The 14,900-nt window shown below is 40.0% G+C and overlaps 1 protein-coding gene across 1 annotated transcript in view; it reads left to right on the forward strand.

The window, feature by feature from the left end:
- stk26 (serine/threonine protein kinase 26) overlaps positions 1–14,900 on the forward strand; it is a 67,161-nt gene that overhangs the window by 20,902 nt on the left and 31,359 nt on the right. Inside the window, exons 2-5 of the mRNA XM_061709935.1 lie at positions 9,111–9,179; positions 9,360–9,521; positions 11,642–11,698; positions 11,926–12,034. Coding sequence (XP_061565919.1) covers positions 9,111–9,179; positions 9,360–9,521; positions 11,642–11,698; positions 11,926–12,034 — 397 coding nt within the window. The remainder of the gene's footprint in view (positions 1–9,110; positions 9,180–9,359; positions 9,522–11,641; positions 11,699–11,925; positions 12,035–14,900) is intronic.

Below are 14,900 nucleotides of genomic sequence, written 5' to 3' on the forward strand. Positions count from 1 at the left end.
ATTGGGGTTTCCCCCGAAGCATTATAGCATAGCATCTCTGTTAGCTTCATTTTTTTCTGAGGCAAACCCTTAAAAAAGTTTTAATACAAAGCCTCGTGCCAAATGTCACACAGGTTCCTTTATTAACAGAGGTCTGCACAATATCAACATGTATAAAACAAATGAAATAAAAATAAACTGCCTGCATATATAGAATAAAAATACTTCTTGAATAAAATAAAACAAATATCCCTTTCCTGCATAACAATTAAATTAAAATACAATGTGCAATTAATATAATGTAGACAGAAGACAGAATGTCGATATAAACGATATTGTCTCGTACCATATCGTGTTTGAAAATATATCGATATATATTAAAATCTCGATATATCGCCCATATGTGTATTTATTTGTGTGTGTGTGTGTATGTATGTATATGTATATGTGTGTGTATGTATGTATGTATATATATATATGTACATGTGTATGTATGTATGTATGTATATGTATATATGTGTGTGTGTGTGTGTGTGTGTATATATGTATGTATACATATATATATATATATATATATATATATATATATATATATATATATATATATATATATATATATATATATATATATATATATACATACACATACTTACACATACATACACAGTACAGACCAAAAGTTTGGACCCACCCTCTCATTCAACAAATGGGGAAGTGTGTCCAAAGTTTTGGTCTGTACTGTATATGCGTATATGCATACATACATACATGTTCAAGTCTGAGGTTAATAATAATAATAACAATGATGTTTGTGGTTGAGTTACATGAGTAACTGCCTGATGTTGACACTTGCGTCTCTCTCTCTCACGAGCCTGAATCACGAGCAGCGTCCGTCCCGTCAGCGTCTGGTTCACATCATTAAAGCTGAACCATAAAGCTGCTCAGCTGTGGGTCCCTGCAACATCCACGTCATCACAGAGTTGTTGTTGTTCCTTCTCCTTTAGTTCCTCAGACGTCACCGCTGTCAAGCGTATTGTTGACGGCGGCGTCATGAACGAGGCTTTTACATAAATGTCCCGCGAGTTGAACACTGGCTGCCTCTGTTCTCTCATCCTTCTCTTCATCTGCTCCGAGCTTTAAGGCCTCGGCCGAGCGAAACCGCCGTGTTTGCTCACAGGGTGTGGCGGCGTTGTGGGCACTGCGAGTGCGTCTGTGCTGCGTCTCTGTTTTTAGCCCAGAGAGGAAACTCGGCCAGCATCATAGGAATATCATAAGCCTCACCGACGGTGTTTATTAAACCTTCTCTCAGCAGTTCCCCCGACTTTCAGGACTTTTTATTTAAAGTAATGTTGAGGCCGTGATGGTGGCGTGAGTTTATAGCTGGAGGTTTTGATAACGCAGATGTGGCGGCGTAAAATAGATTCATGAGTTTGTTTCAAAAACTCATAAACAGCTTTTACTCCACAAAACTTCTCGCCTTTTTACCTCTTTTCTTATCATTTTATTTCATTTTATTTGTTATTTAAGCGTACTCTTAAATTAAATACTTTTTGAAAACCGCGCCAATTTATGGATAAGCCCTGAATGCAGGCATTGTGACGTAGAATTGTCAAATTGGTCTGATTCACCGCACGAATCGGCACAGATTACTTTTGTAATACTGTATTTGACCCGGTCTTTGTACGTTTTAGCCGTACAGAAACGTAATTCTTGTCAGTTGTGTGAAATAAGAACTGGAAACAGGCATTGTGGCATAGAAATGTCAAATTGGTTTAATTCACCGTACGAATTGTTACAGATTACTTTGTAACAATGTATTTGACCCGGTCTTTGTACGTTTTGACCGTATAGAAACGTAATTCTTGCCATTGTAAGAATGAGATGTACCTGCTTTTTTTATTATTTTACCTCTTTTCTTATCATTTTATTTGTTATTTACTGTTTAATTGTGTCTTGCCGCTTTTAATGTGGATATAAAGCACTTTGAATTACCTTGTGTTGAATTGTGCTATACAAATAAACTTGCCTTGCCTAAAACACACTTATTGCCTTTATGGACCACAGCGCAAAGAACTGTGGGTAAACACAATTGTAATCGCTCACAAGATCGATTAAAGTTTGCAAACTAACTAGCGGTGAGGTTGGTCTGCTATCATCGTCCTGATGCGGCGCCGGTTTAATCAACGAAGTTCGGCGTGAGAGGAAAATTGGTCCTAATCATTAAACTCTACCTGAGCATCAGGTGTGAACGCTACTTGAGATGGTTGCAGGACTTTCCCTTCAGATCAGCTGACCGGACCACTTTACCCCTTTTCCACCAAACCGGTTCCAGCGCTGGTTCTGGGTCGGTTCTGGTTCACAAGTCATCCAACTTGCTAATAAGGCTGGGCGATATGGACCAAAAGTCATATCTCGATATTTTCTAGCTAAATGGCGATACTCGATATATATCAATATTTTTTCTGTGCCATAATTGGGGTTTCCCCCAAAGCATTGTAGCATAGCATCTCTGTTAGCTTCATTTTTTTCCTGTTTTTCAGTTTTAATACAAAGCCACGTGTCAAATGTCACACAGGTTCCTTTATTAACAGAGGTCTGCACAATATCAAAATGTATAAAACAAATGAAATAAAAATAAACTGCCAGCATATAGTATATAGAATAAAAATGCTTCTTGAATAAAATAAAACAAATATCCCTTTCCTGCATAACAATTAAATTAAAATACACTGTGCAATTAATACAATGTAGACAGTAACAGGCAGACTTTTCCACTGAGGTTGACAGTTGTGCAAATAACAAAACATTTGTGCAAATCTCAAATAAAACATGTAAACAGATATTGCATCTCTTTGAGCAAATCTCAAATAATTACAACAAGTCGACTACTGTACATTTTACAGATTTTGTGCCAGGAAAACTAACCTGTCAACACTGTCAGGTTTCAGCACACAACAGTACTTTTTTGAACTTTTTTCCTTCCGCGTTAAATCGACGCAGAGCCTACGTTGTAGGGTACGGCGCGCGTCGCCGCGTAACCTACGCCGTAGGCTCTGCGTTGGTGTAACGCGGAACCATAAATCAGCCTTTATTCTGACGAGGTTTGAAAAAGACTTCGCAACAACAGGCAAACGAGTGATTATGTACATTCACTGAGTGAATATTATGAAAGTAAAATATATATTTCACTAAAAAATAAGAAATGTCCGCCATGTTTTTTTTTTTTTGATTCAGTCCGCAAATGACGACAGAAAGCATTCTGGGAAATGTTTCTGTCTCTAGATCAACTAGTGAGCATCCGAAAACCCTCGATCCGTAGGGACAGATTCATAGCCACTACACTCGTTTTCTCCACTACCCCTAGGTCGAAAGAGGAATTGGGACACCACTACCCTCACGGGAACGCGCAGAATTTAGGGGTAGGACTGAAAAGTAGGGGTAGGGGGAGTATTGAGACAGGGCCTTAGTAAACTTTTTTTAGCCTTTTTTCTCCCGAGTGGTGCTGTTTCTGACATCTTTGTGCATATCGTTGTCCGTTTCCTTTGTCTTTAGTTGGTCATTCTGTTGTAACAGTAACTGAAAGTGAACTTTCAAAGCATTAAGCACTGGTGCAGCACGTTGATGCGTGAAAGAGCTTTGTTATTGGACTTCACGGCCCGAAAACTAGTGCAGAGTGTTTTAAAGCCAAACATAAAGAATAACGTTGGTGTTTATTGACATAACCATGAGCTTTAGATGCACAGCAGTGAGATTAATCCCCTGAATCCTGCAGCAGCGCGACGAGCCGCCTGCAGGACCGGTACTTTACTCGGGACAGGAGGACGGCGGAGTCGGACCTCCGTCCTAAATCCCTCCGATCTCCCGTCCATGCCGTCCTGCAGATGAACCGAGAGCTGCTTGAAACTTGGAGGAAGTTACAGACATTTTATTCATAATTCAAAGCACATAAAGGTTTTAAAACATTCAGTTTAACACTTATCTGATTCTGATTTATAAAACCATAAATTGGTTGAATCTTCATATTTAATCTGAAGAAGACATCTTCAATAGGAGCACTTTGTTTGATGAAGTCCTCCCTAAGCACTAAAAGGAGTGTAAAAATAGACAAGTTGTCATGATGAAAGGTCTCGGGGGGGATTAGTCACGTCGTCTTTCTCAGCGTTTGTTTCCTCGACGCCCAGAAAACTAAACTGGAGCGAAATCCAGCCCCTTGTTTCAGTAAAAGTGTTTTAATAAGTTACAGCGGCTGTGTTGAGGAAATGAGTGTAACCCTCCACAGATAAGTGTGTGTGTGTGTGTGTGTGTGTGTGTGTGTGTGTGTGTGTTTGCAGCTGTGTGTGTGTGTGTGTTTGCAGCTGTGTGTGTGTGTGTGTGTGTGTGTGTGTGTTTGCAGATGTGTGTGTAGTTCCTGTTATCGCTAACCGTCATGCTTGTTTCCTTCTGCGTTTTAAGGCTTTTTCTCTCTGTGATGGTTTTATGTGGCTCGTCGTGTCGTAAACCTCGTGTGAGGAAGTGAGCTAATGTTTATGGGAAGCTTCTGGAAACTAACATTTCATGTTCAGACACTTTTAATGAGCTCAATATTAAAAAAACTTAAAGACCAACGTATGTTTTGGTTGTTTGTTTTTGCAAGACATAACTGCTCTTTAGTATTCTTGCTTGTATGTTGTTACTTAGTAAAAACAAATAAACTGTACGATCACGTCAACATTCAGTTATGACCTTATAACTGCTGCTTTTTTATTTAACTATAAAAACTTAACAATATCCTGCAGCATCCGAAGCACCAGCATTCAAACAAGGAATGAGTTGCAGTTCCTGTCCTGACCACTGGGGGCGTTGGCCGAGGAGCTGAGCTGTTTGCCTCTGCACGTGCACAGATATTTTCATTTCCTTGGTTTTTGTTTCTGCTTTTTTTTAAAGTTGTTTTTATTAAGTGTAAATGGCATATATACATATATTATTATATTCATATATACACACACAAGAACCCCGAAGCAACTCAAAATGCCGCGGCACGTGTGCTAGGAGTGCATAAAGGTTTGGGACCTGTTTTTATTTTTTAAATCAATATCAATCTTTGTTTTTATGGAAGGGTATTAGGGCCATGCAGGAGAAATAATATTTGAGAGGGGAAGATTTTTTTTTATTGTGCACTTCGAGAAAAAAGTCGAAATGTCGAGATTAAAGTTGAAATACAATTTCAAGATTAAAGTCGAAATTTTGTGAATAAAGTCGAAATTCGAGATTAAAGTTGAAATACATTTCGACTTTTTTCTCGGAATTGTACTTCAACATTAATCTCGACATTTCGACTTTTTTCTCGAAGTGCATAATAAAAAAAAAATTCCTCCTCTAAAATATTATTTTGATTTTTCTCCTAATACTCTTCCGTAGTTTTTGTTTCTCCAAAGGATAAATTTGGTTTGTAAATGTGTAATTTGGGGTTACAGTCTGCAGGAGCTCCCTATGTTGGAGTTTCAGCCGCAGCACAGCAGAGAGGGAGGGGCAGGGGCCTGAAAAATGGTATTTTGTCACAGATTTCAAGTAAAGTCCATCTTCTTTCTCTCCAGACTATCTAAGTTTTTTCTGAAAGCTCACTGGATTCTCGTTACTTGAACTCCGTCCCAGAGAAACAGAGCTTTCTATTAATCGTGTGTCGAGTGTTTCTGCCGCGTCGGATTGATTTCTTTGACTCTTTCGATCGACCTAGTTGCGTGTTTTGTATCACAAGGTACGACACTTACCGTCACAGTTTTCTGCTCAGTTGTGCAGAGGAGCTGAGGGGTTTTGGTTCCATCAACATAGTTCAGTGTGAGAGGAAAATTGGACCAGCTGAATCAAATGGCTCTTTTCCACCAGTACCTACTCAGCCCGACTAGCCTCGGTTTGGTTCTTTCCCACTAGGGGTCTAACGTGCCGAGTAGATACTTTTCTGTAACTATTCTGCCGAGGTTCTAAGTGGCTGAGTCGGCTATATCTGACGTCATCACACTACAGGCCACCGATTGGTCGGGGGGTTGCACTGCAAAAACTCAAAATCTTACCAGGAATATTTCTCTTATTTCTAGTTAAAATGTCTAATTTTTAGTCAAAAAATCTCATTACACTTAAAACAAGAGTCATTACCAGAAAAACAACTTGTTATTTGACAATTTTCACCTGTTTCAATTAAATTTTCACTTGAAATTAGTAGAAAAATCTGTCTGTGTTGTATCTTCTCATCACAAGCAAAAAAAATCTACTTGAAAAATCTACTTGAAACAGGTGAAAATTGTTGTTTTTTCCAGTGATGACGAGTCTTGTTTTAAGTGTAATAAGGTTTATTTGACTGAAAATGAGACATTTTAACAAGAAATAAGACAAATATTCTTGTTAAGATTGAGTTTTTGCAGTGTGGGACTCAGACGTCTGAGTCAGGATGTGACATCACGGCGGCTTCTTGTTCATTTTATTCGACTAGCAACAGCAGCAAAAGTCTGTTTGGTGATCCAACTCTGAGGTGCAGATGTTCATAAACCTGGTGGCTGAGGAGAGAATTAAAAAGGGATCTAGACGGGCGATAAGGAACGACCAGATCCACCAGGAGCTCTGTCACTTCATAGCTGCTCACGGCTCCAGCTGACTTCTCAGCAGCACAGAGACAAACAAAAAAAAATTAAAAAGAGTCGCCGCTTGAAGTTCCTCTCACTTTCATTTTTTAACTTGATATGGAACACAAGCCACAGACCCAGCAGCACATTTATCATCTCCTTCAGGTTCTACATCTTTAGTGTTGTTGTCTTCTTTGTTTAGATACACAATCAAATACGTCACAGCAGCTTCACTACAACCTCCTACTTCTGCTCCAGGTGCTGAATTGTAGTGGAAAAGAAACCAGGCCGAGCTGAGATGAGTAGGTGCTAGTGGAAAAGTGCCACTAGAACCTCTGCAGAGTAGTTACAGAAAAAGTATCTACTCGGCACGTTAGAACCCAAGTGGAAAAGAACCATAAGCGACTCCCTAATCATTAGGGGTGTAACAATATATCGTGCCACGAAATTTCGCGATACAAAAACATCACGATACGTGTCAAGAGGTGACAAACTGTATCGCGATATTGGGTTATTAATATTAATCTATTGTGTTGACTAGTAACGCGCATCCGACCACGCGTGACGACCGCGCCTCGACCCGCGGACCAAAATCTTCCTCCGCTCAGAAGAAACTAGTCCCGTTTTGAGCTCTGAACTTTTACTTATGTAAGGCTGGTGTAGAGTTAAGCCTTACCTTATTAAATTAAACCTTTTTGGGGTCGTGAGTAGGATAAACACGGGGACAACTTCTGCTGAGTTCCAGTGTACTTTAATGTCCCTCAACAGTGTAGGATTTTAGAACATCAACACAGCACCTAGTGCCGTACTGTGGCGTATCACTCCGCCCAATCTAAAACAGACTAATCACTACCGATAAACTGACTAGTGTAATTATAGTCCCTGATTTACATCAGAATATAAAGAATATATTTATAAAATAATGAACCCTGAATTACCAAAATAACCTTCTTAACAAAAATAAATCTCCTCTTACACTTATAAGGTGAGCATGAATCAATCTTTTTTATGATTTTTTTTATTTACTTTTATTTATTTATCTAATTTTAGTTGTTACATTTCTGGAAAAGAAAAAAGTCAAATCATACATGAGAGAAACTATTCAGTTTGTGGCAAAATATTTGTACTTTGTACTTTGTACTGAAGATGCATAATGCAAACCTGACATTTACTTTTAGTTCAGTTTGTGGAAAATGGTTGGCCTGGCTTTCTCTTTAAAACTTAAACAGTTATAAAGCATTACAAACTGTAACAATAGGGCAAACGGACAGCATTGTTTTGTATTTTGTGTCTTTCAATTAAAAGACCATTTTTTCCAGTCATATGTTCCTCATGCAAGGTTGTAAAAAAAATACTGCTATAATATCGTATCGTTATCGTGATCTCAATATCGTGTATCGTACCGTATCGTGAGATCAGTGTATCGTTACACCCCTACTAATCATTACCTCTACCTGAGGATCAGGTTGGAACGCTACTTGAAATGGTTGCAAGACCCTTCAGACCAGCTGACCGGACCATTTATTCCCCTTTTCCACCAAACCGGTTCCAGGTTCTGGTTCTGGGCCAGTGCTGAGTTTGGAACCGAGCTTTTCTGTTTCCACTGACAAAAGAACTGGCTCCGGTCCACTTTATCAGGTTTAAAAAAAGCTGCTGTTTGTTTGATCCGTTCATATCAGTATTCACAGCAGCTCCGGTCCGCTGCCTGTTATCAGGAAAAACAACACTCTCTGTAAAAGATCCTCTTCTGTCACGTCTAAAACAACTTTTCCTCCAGTGCCGTTCAGCCGTCACGAGTAAATGATCAAACGTGTGTAAAATGGGTGTTTTCCGCTGCGTTTCTCTGCACGCTAGCAGGCATTTCTGCTGTGAACCGACACGTCGGTGTGTCGGCGGATGCCAGCGCTGCGACGTATGAAGAACAGCCCAGGAGTTTGTTCTGAACCTCACTGACTTTATTACGTTTTATATGTACAGGACTGTCTCAGAAAATTAGAATATTGTGATTTTCTGTAATGCAATTACAAAAACAAAAATGTCATACATTCTGGATTAATTACAAATCAACTGAAATATTGCAAGCCTTTTATTATTTTAATATTGCTGATCATGGCTTACAGCTTAAGAAAACTCAAATATCCTATAACAAAAAATTAGAATATTCTGGGAATCTTAATCTTAAACTGTAAGCCATAATCAGCAATATTAAAATAATAAAAGGCTTGCAATATTTCAGTTGATTTGTAATGAATCCAGAATGTATGACATTTTTGTTTTTTTAATTGCATTACAGAAAATAAAGAACTTTATCACAATATTCTAATTTTCTGAGACATTCCTGTAAATATATTCAGCCTGGATTTATCAGCTCAGGGGCTGAAACACAAACTCTTCATCTCCACTTTTCAGTTTTCAGTTAAATTTGAGGCCCAAAATAAGAAATTGTTAAGTTTCCGACTTCCTTACCTTCGCTGTTATGTACATTTTCTATTTTGAAAAGATAGAATTAAATATTTTGTTGTTGTTTTTCCCCCCCAGAGTTCTCAGATCGACCCGGAGGAATTGTTCACTAAATTGGATCGAATTGGAAAAGGATCTTTTGGAGAGGTGGGCATATTTTCACTCCTGTGAAATCTTTTTAATGTCTTTTATTACAATAATCCATCCTTTTGAAGAGTTTTTTTTTTCTCATCTCTATTCTATTTTTGGATTTCAGCTGCCTCAGTCATTTTTTTTTCAGCTTAATTTGATGATCATCCCTCTTTGTCTCTCCTTCTCTTTTGGCAGGTGTTCAAAGGGATCGATAATGGCTCAAAGAACGTGGTGGCCATCAAGACGATCGACCTGGAGGAGGCGGAGGACGAGATCGAGGACATCCAGCAGGAGATCACGGTGCTCAGTCAGTGCGACAGTCCGTACATCACCAAGTACTACGGCTCCTACCTGAAGGTAACAGTACCTTGATTATATTTGACCTCGCAGGCTTCACTGAACATTTGAAAGTAGACTAGGCTGCTGATGAGGGAAGGTGGAGGTTTCACCCACTGAGTGTCAGAAAGACTGAGTGTCAGAAAGACTGAGTGTCAGAAAGACTGAGTGTCAGAAAGACTGAGTGTCAGAAAGACTGAGTGGCAGCGTAAACTTTCAGTTTGAGCAACTGGAAAACATCTAAATGGGAAAGAGCTGTTGTGTGATCGACTGTACTCATAGATTTAGCAAGAAATCTGAGTTATCGTTTTACAGACTGACGAAAAATAAGCTTAAGAGAGACAAAGGGATCACTGTAATTCACAGAAACAACTGGATTCCAGGCACCGAAACGTGGATTTGTGGTTCCCATTTTGTATCAGGTAATGTTGGATTTTTGGGTAGCTAACGTTAAACGGTCAAATCATAAAGTTCAGTGTCCTCATCACTTTAATTTCTACAACAAATCCTGCCTTGAAGTCGGACCAAGCGTCAAGACTTTTGTAAGCCTTCAAGCTTTGCTTTGTGTATTTCCCCGGCATAGAAATTAAGTACATATAATTATCAGGAAACTGGATTCGTGGCCAAATATTTATGTCCATGGACCACTGGTTCTTGGTAACTGTACCAAATATTAATGTCCATGGACCACTGGTTCTTGGTAACTGTACCAAATATTTATGTCCATGGACCACTGGTTCTTGGTAACTGTACCAAATATTAATGTCCATGGACCACTGGTTCTTCAGTAACTGTACGGGTCACTGTCAAGTCCAACTGACGCTAATTTAAGCCCATAATCGGCTGTTATCCCGTGTTTTTGCTGATGTTTTGCCACTCAGTGTGAGTAAGGGGGCTGGTCCAGTGGGGAAGTGACGTTAAAGCAAACCCTCAGTTACCGACGTAACTGACGTTTGCAGTGACATAATGACGTGGCTCCACTTAGCACCTGAGCTGTGGAAAAACAAACCGGTTCTCAGCTGGTTCACAAGTTGAACGAGTTGTGAACCAGAACCAGCTCTGGAACCGGTTTGGTGGAAAAGGGGTAAAGGAGACTTTCCAGGAACTCCTACAGTCTCTGCGTTAGGGCTGGGCGATATATGGAGATTTTAATATATATCGATATATTTTCAAACGCGATATGGTACGAGACAATATCGTTTATATCGATTATTATTTATTTATTTTATTTTTTTTTATGATTTTGATATAGCTTATTTTGTGACAAATTGACTTGAATGTTTTATTTGAGATTTGCACAAATGTTTTGTTATTTGCACAACTGTCAACCTCAGTGGAAAAGTCTGCCTGTTACTGTCTACATTGTATTAATTGCACAGTGTATTTTAATTTAATTCTCATGCAGGAAAGGGATATTTGTTTTATTTTATTCAAGAAGCATTTTTATTCTATATATGCAGGCAGTTTATTTTTATTTCATTTGTTTTATATATTTTGATATTGTGCAGACCTCTGTTAATAAATGTACCTGTGTGACATTTGGCACGAGGCTTTGTATTAAAACTGACAGTTTTTTTAAGGGTTTGCCTCAGAAAAAAATTAAGCTAACAGAGATGCTATGCTATAATGCTTTGGGGGAAACCCCAATTATGGCACAGAAAAAATATCGATATATATCGAGTATCGCCATTCAGCTAGAAAATATCGAGATATGACTTTTGGTCCATATCACCCAGCCCTACTCTGCGTTGGGTTGGGCACTTCTGGAGCCTTCACGTTCAAACGCTTCCAAACGCTGTACCCAGAAACCATCTCAACTCTTTCATTCTGTTTCCGTCTTTACAGTTTATTTTTCTTTATTTGGTCATTTTTATTTAATTTTATTTCCCACTGAGAAGCGGTGAAAGTGGTGCAACGCTGCCATCAGGAGTGTTAGTTTCCTAAGTCAGTGGATCCCGCCGGGTCCGACACTGTCATGGAGCGGCGACCCAGGAGGACCGTGGTCCTGCTGCAAAACCTGCCTAAATATGGCAGGGAAGCAGAACTCTCGAAACATCCTTTTTTAAAGCTTTTTAAATGAGCTTTTCTGTTTTTTCCTCTTAGATTTTCTGTAACAGCAGGAACCAAACTTTGTCTTTCAGGGCAGTAAGTTGTGGATCATAATGGAGTATCTTGGTGGAGGTTCGGCGCTTGACTTGGTGAGTCTCTCGTCTTTATAGCAGAACGACTGCTGCTATATAATTAAAGTGTTCAAATGAAAGTACTTTGTACTTTGTACTGTATGTGACTGATGCTCCGGTGTCCTTGATGAGCTACCTGTCTCTGTCGGGGCTTGTCCTGATTGAAGCCGCCGGGTGTCCCCCCTCCGGCGCCGCAGCGGTTTCACGTCTTCGTCGTGACATGTCGTTTGCTTGTGTCTGTGCAGCTGCGAGCAGGACCGTTTGACGAGTCCCAGATCGCCACCATGCTGAAGGAGATCCTGAAGGGCCTGGACTACCTGCACTCGGAGAAGAAGATCCACAGAGACATCAAAGGTGGGGGGGCTTTACCGTAACACAGGAGGAGCTGTTAAACAGGCTCGTCATGTCAGGACTTTTACCCTGCATTCACACTGAAAGCGACTGCCATTCATTGTCTATGAAAACGCGCGTCGAAAGGCAGCGGGAGCAGCAGAGGCAGAAGAGGCAGCAAGAGCAGACGGAGCAGCGCGTCAATTTGAAGTTGAAAAATCTGAACTTTATGCAAATGAGCAGCAGCGACGCCGAGGCAGCGTCCAATCACAGACCGGGATTCCCGAAGGGAGAAGCCTCAATGCAGATTATACTTACATGTACACACAAACGTACACTCATTCACATGCGTACATGAGCAGAGCTGTGCACTAACAAACTTATTTTATCAGGAATTAATATATTTCATCCAGCAAACTGACATTTTTGCTGATTTGACTGCCGTTTTTACCTAAACTGCTCATGTGAAACACGTATCTGATGGGTGAGGAGCTGGATGGTCCCAACCATTTTATTTAGTTTATTTATTTGCACATATTAAAAAGAATACAAAAAAATAGTGACAATACAATAATTAGTGCAGTGCAGGTGAGAAAAAAGAAACCCAAGGTGGGCTTATTAAGGATTCTCACCAGAGATAAATACAAATAAGTAAACAAGGTAATCAAACTTTACAAAAGCAGCACATGAAGAAAAAAAAAAGAAATGTAAATAAATAGCTAAATACATACAAATACACCATCAAATTTACAAAAATGATTGCAATGTGCGTGTGTGGGTGCGTGCGCATACGCATACTCCCGAGTATGCACACAAAGCTACATCTTAGAGATCGTGTGAAAAGGGTTTATTTAAGAGACTGGCCCTCAATCTACGTTTGAAATTGCAGAGAGAAGATGAGGAGTTAGCAATAGTTATGTGTGAGTTCCATAATAAAGAACCTCTGACTTTAATGGAGAACTGACTAAGCGTGGTACCGCTGAAGGGAGGATGAATATTGTCAGATTGTCTAGTATTATAATCATGAACTTGAGAGTTAGTCTGGAAGTAATCTTTGAAAGTTGTAGGGAGGATATTTTGACAGTGAGTACATTTATAAATAAAAGAACAGGACTGAACTATGTTAATGTCGTAAATAGACAATTTGCTACATCAATCCAACGCAAAATAATTAAAAACCGTGCTTATTAATCACAAAACACAGTTTAAACATTATGACCAAATCCGCTCCGAGCCGTTGTGTCAGTGTTCACCGCAGACAGACTGCAGCTTCACCGGGACCAACGATGATGGTTGATGTTGATCCAGGACCAAACTTGTTAAGGAGCATCAAACTCACTCTTATCTACGCGGAAATAACGCTAAAATATAAAGAAGGCTTCCCAAAGTGTGATCCATGGTGAAATAGGAAACTGAAGATGTGCACGCTATATGTGTAGGCAGGGCCGCCGCAAGGGGTCTGCGAACCGTGCGACCGCAAGGGGCCTCGCGCTATGGGCCGTTTTTTTTTTTTCCTTTTTGTTCCTTCTTTCCCTTATAAATATCAATAGTCATGTTCCTAAATGTGTACTAGTCTGTGCATATCAATAAATATATGTGCAATGATGCGCGTGTCTGTTGTCCAATACAACTGATCAGACCAAGCGCAGACACAAGCTGCTCTGATCCAGACGGTGGAGTTGGAACAAACTGTCACACAATGTCGAGAGAACGAGACAGAATCAGGAAATTTCCATCAGGGAAGGAATAAAGAAAAAAACTAAAGAAAATGGAAGAGTTGAATGCCTCTCTGAAAGGCTCGTTTGATAAATTTGTTACAAAAATCACTGATTCGACTGGGTCTCAAGCAGCCGTGAGGCCCCGCGTCGAGGCAAGCCCAATGATGATGAGGCAGGGGAAGGTATCCAGTATTTTGCTAATTGGAGAGTTAAAATTGTGCATATAGACACCGATCCGACCCGAAAAACCCAAAAATCTCCCCCCGGCCATTTCGCACAGGGCCTCGCAAATCTCCCAGACGGCTCTGTGTGTAGACTATATGCACTTGGTTCCCTCCAGTTCTGCAGCGCAGCTTTAGCCCCGCCCACTGCAGCTTTAGCCCCGCCCAGTGCAGCCGTCGACAGTACATGCAGCTTTCAGTGTGAATCCACCAAGCAGCGCGATGCTGGTGTCAGGTGATTTTTTACGCTTTCAGTGTGAATGCAGGGTGAGGGTTTGGTGCACCAGCTTCTAAAGTCTCATTGGAAGTCTTTTTCTCACGATTATAAGTGTTAATTCAGCCTCCACATACCAGAGTATAGTACTTTCTCCAATCAAGGGTCTATTACTTCAGTCTGGAGCTGGTTTTCTTGTTTTTAGACTAGGTACGGGGAAGTATTCAGACCCGTTTTTAAATGTTTCCCTCTTTGTTTCATTGCAGCCATTTGCTAAAATGAAAATGGTTCATTTTATTTCTCATTAATGTAGATCAGGGGTCTTCAAACCTGGTCCTCCTACTGTCCTGCATGTTTTAGATGTTTCCCTGCTTCACCACAGCGTGATAGAAGGAGCTGCGTCAACAACAGAACTGTCCAGACCTGGATAACAAGCTAATGAGGACCGTTAATCAGAATCAGGTGTGCTGAGGCCGGGAAACATCCCAAACATGCGAGACAGCAGATCTCAGGGACCAGGGTTGGAAACCACTGATGTAGAGAGAAAAAACACGTCTGAATACTTATGATCATGTGATAATTCAGCTTTTCTTTTTTAATAAATTAGCAAAAATGTCTACATTTCTGTTTTTTTCTGTCAAGATGGGGTGCTGAGTTATGATTAATGAGAAATAAAAGGAACTTTTTAGATTTTAGCAAATGGCTGCAATGAAACAAAGAAGGAAACATTTAAAGGG

This window comes from Cololabis saira, chromosome 20, assembly GCF_033807715.1.
Source record: "Cololabis saira isolate AMF1-May2022 chromosome 20, fColSai1.1, whole genome shotgun sequence".
Taxonomy (NCBI): Eukaryota; Metazoa; Chordata; class Actinopteri; order Beloniformes; family Belonidae; genus Cololabis; species Cololabis saira.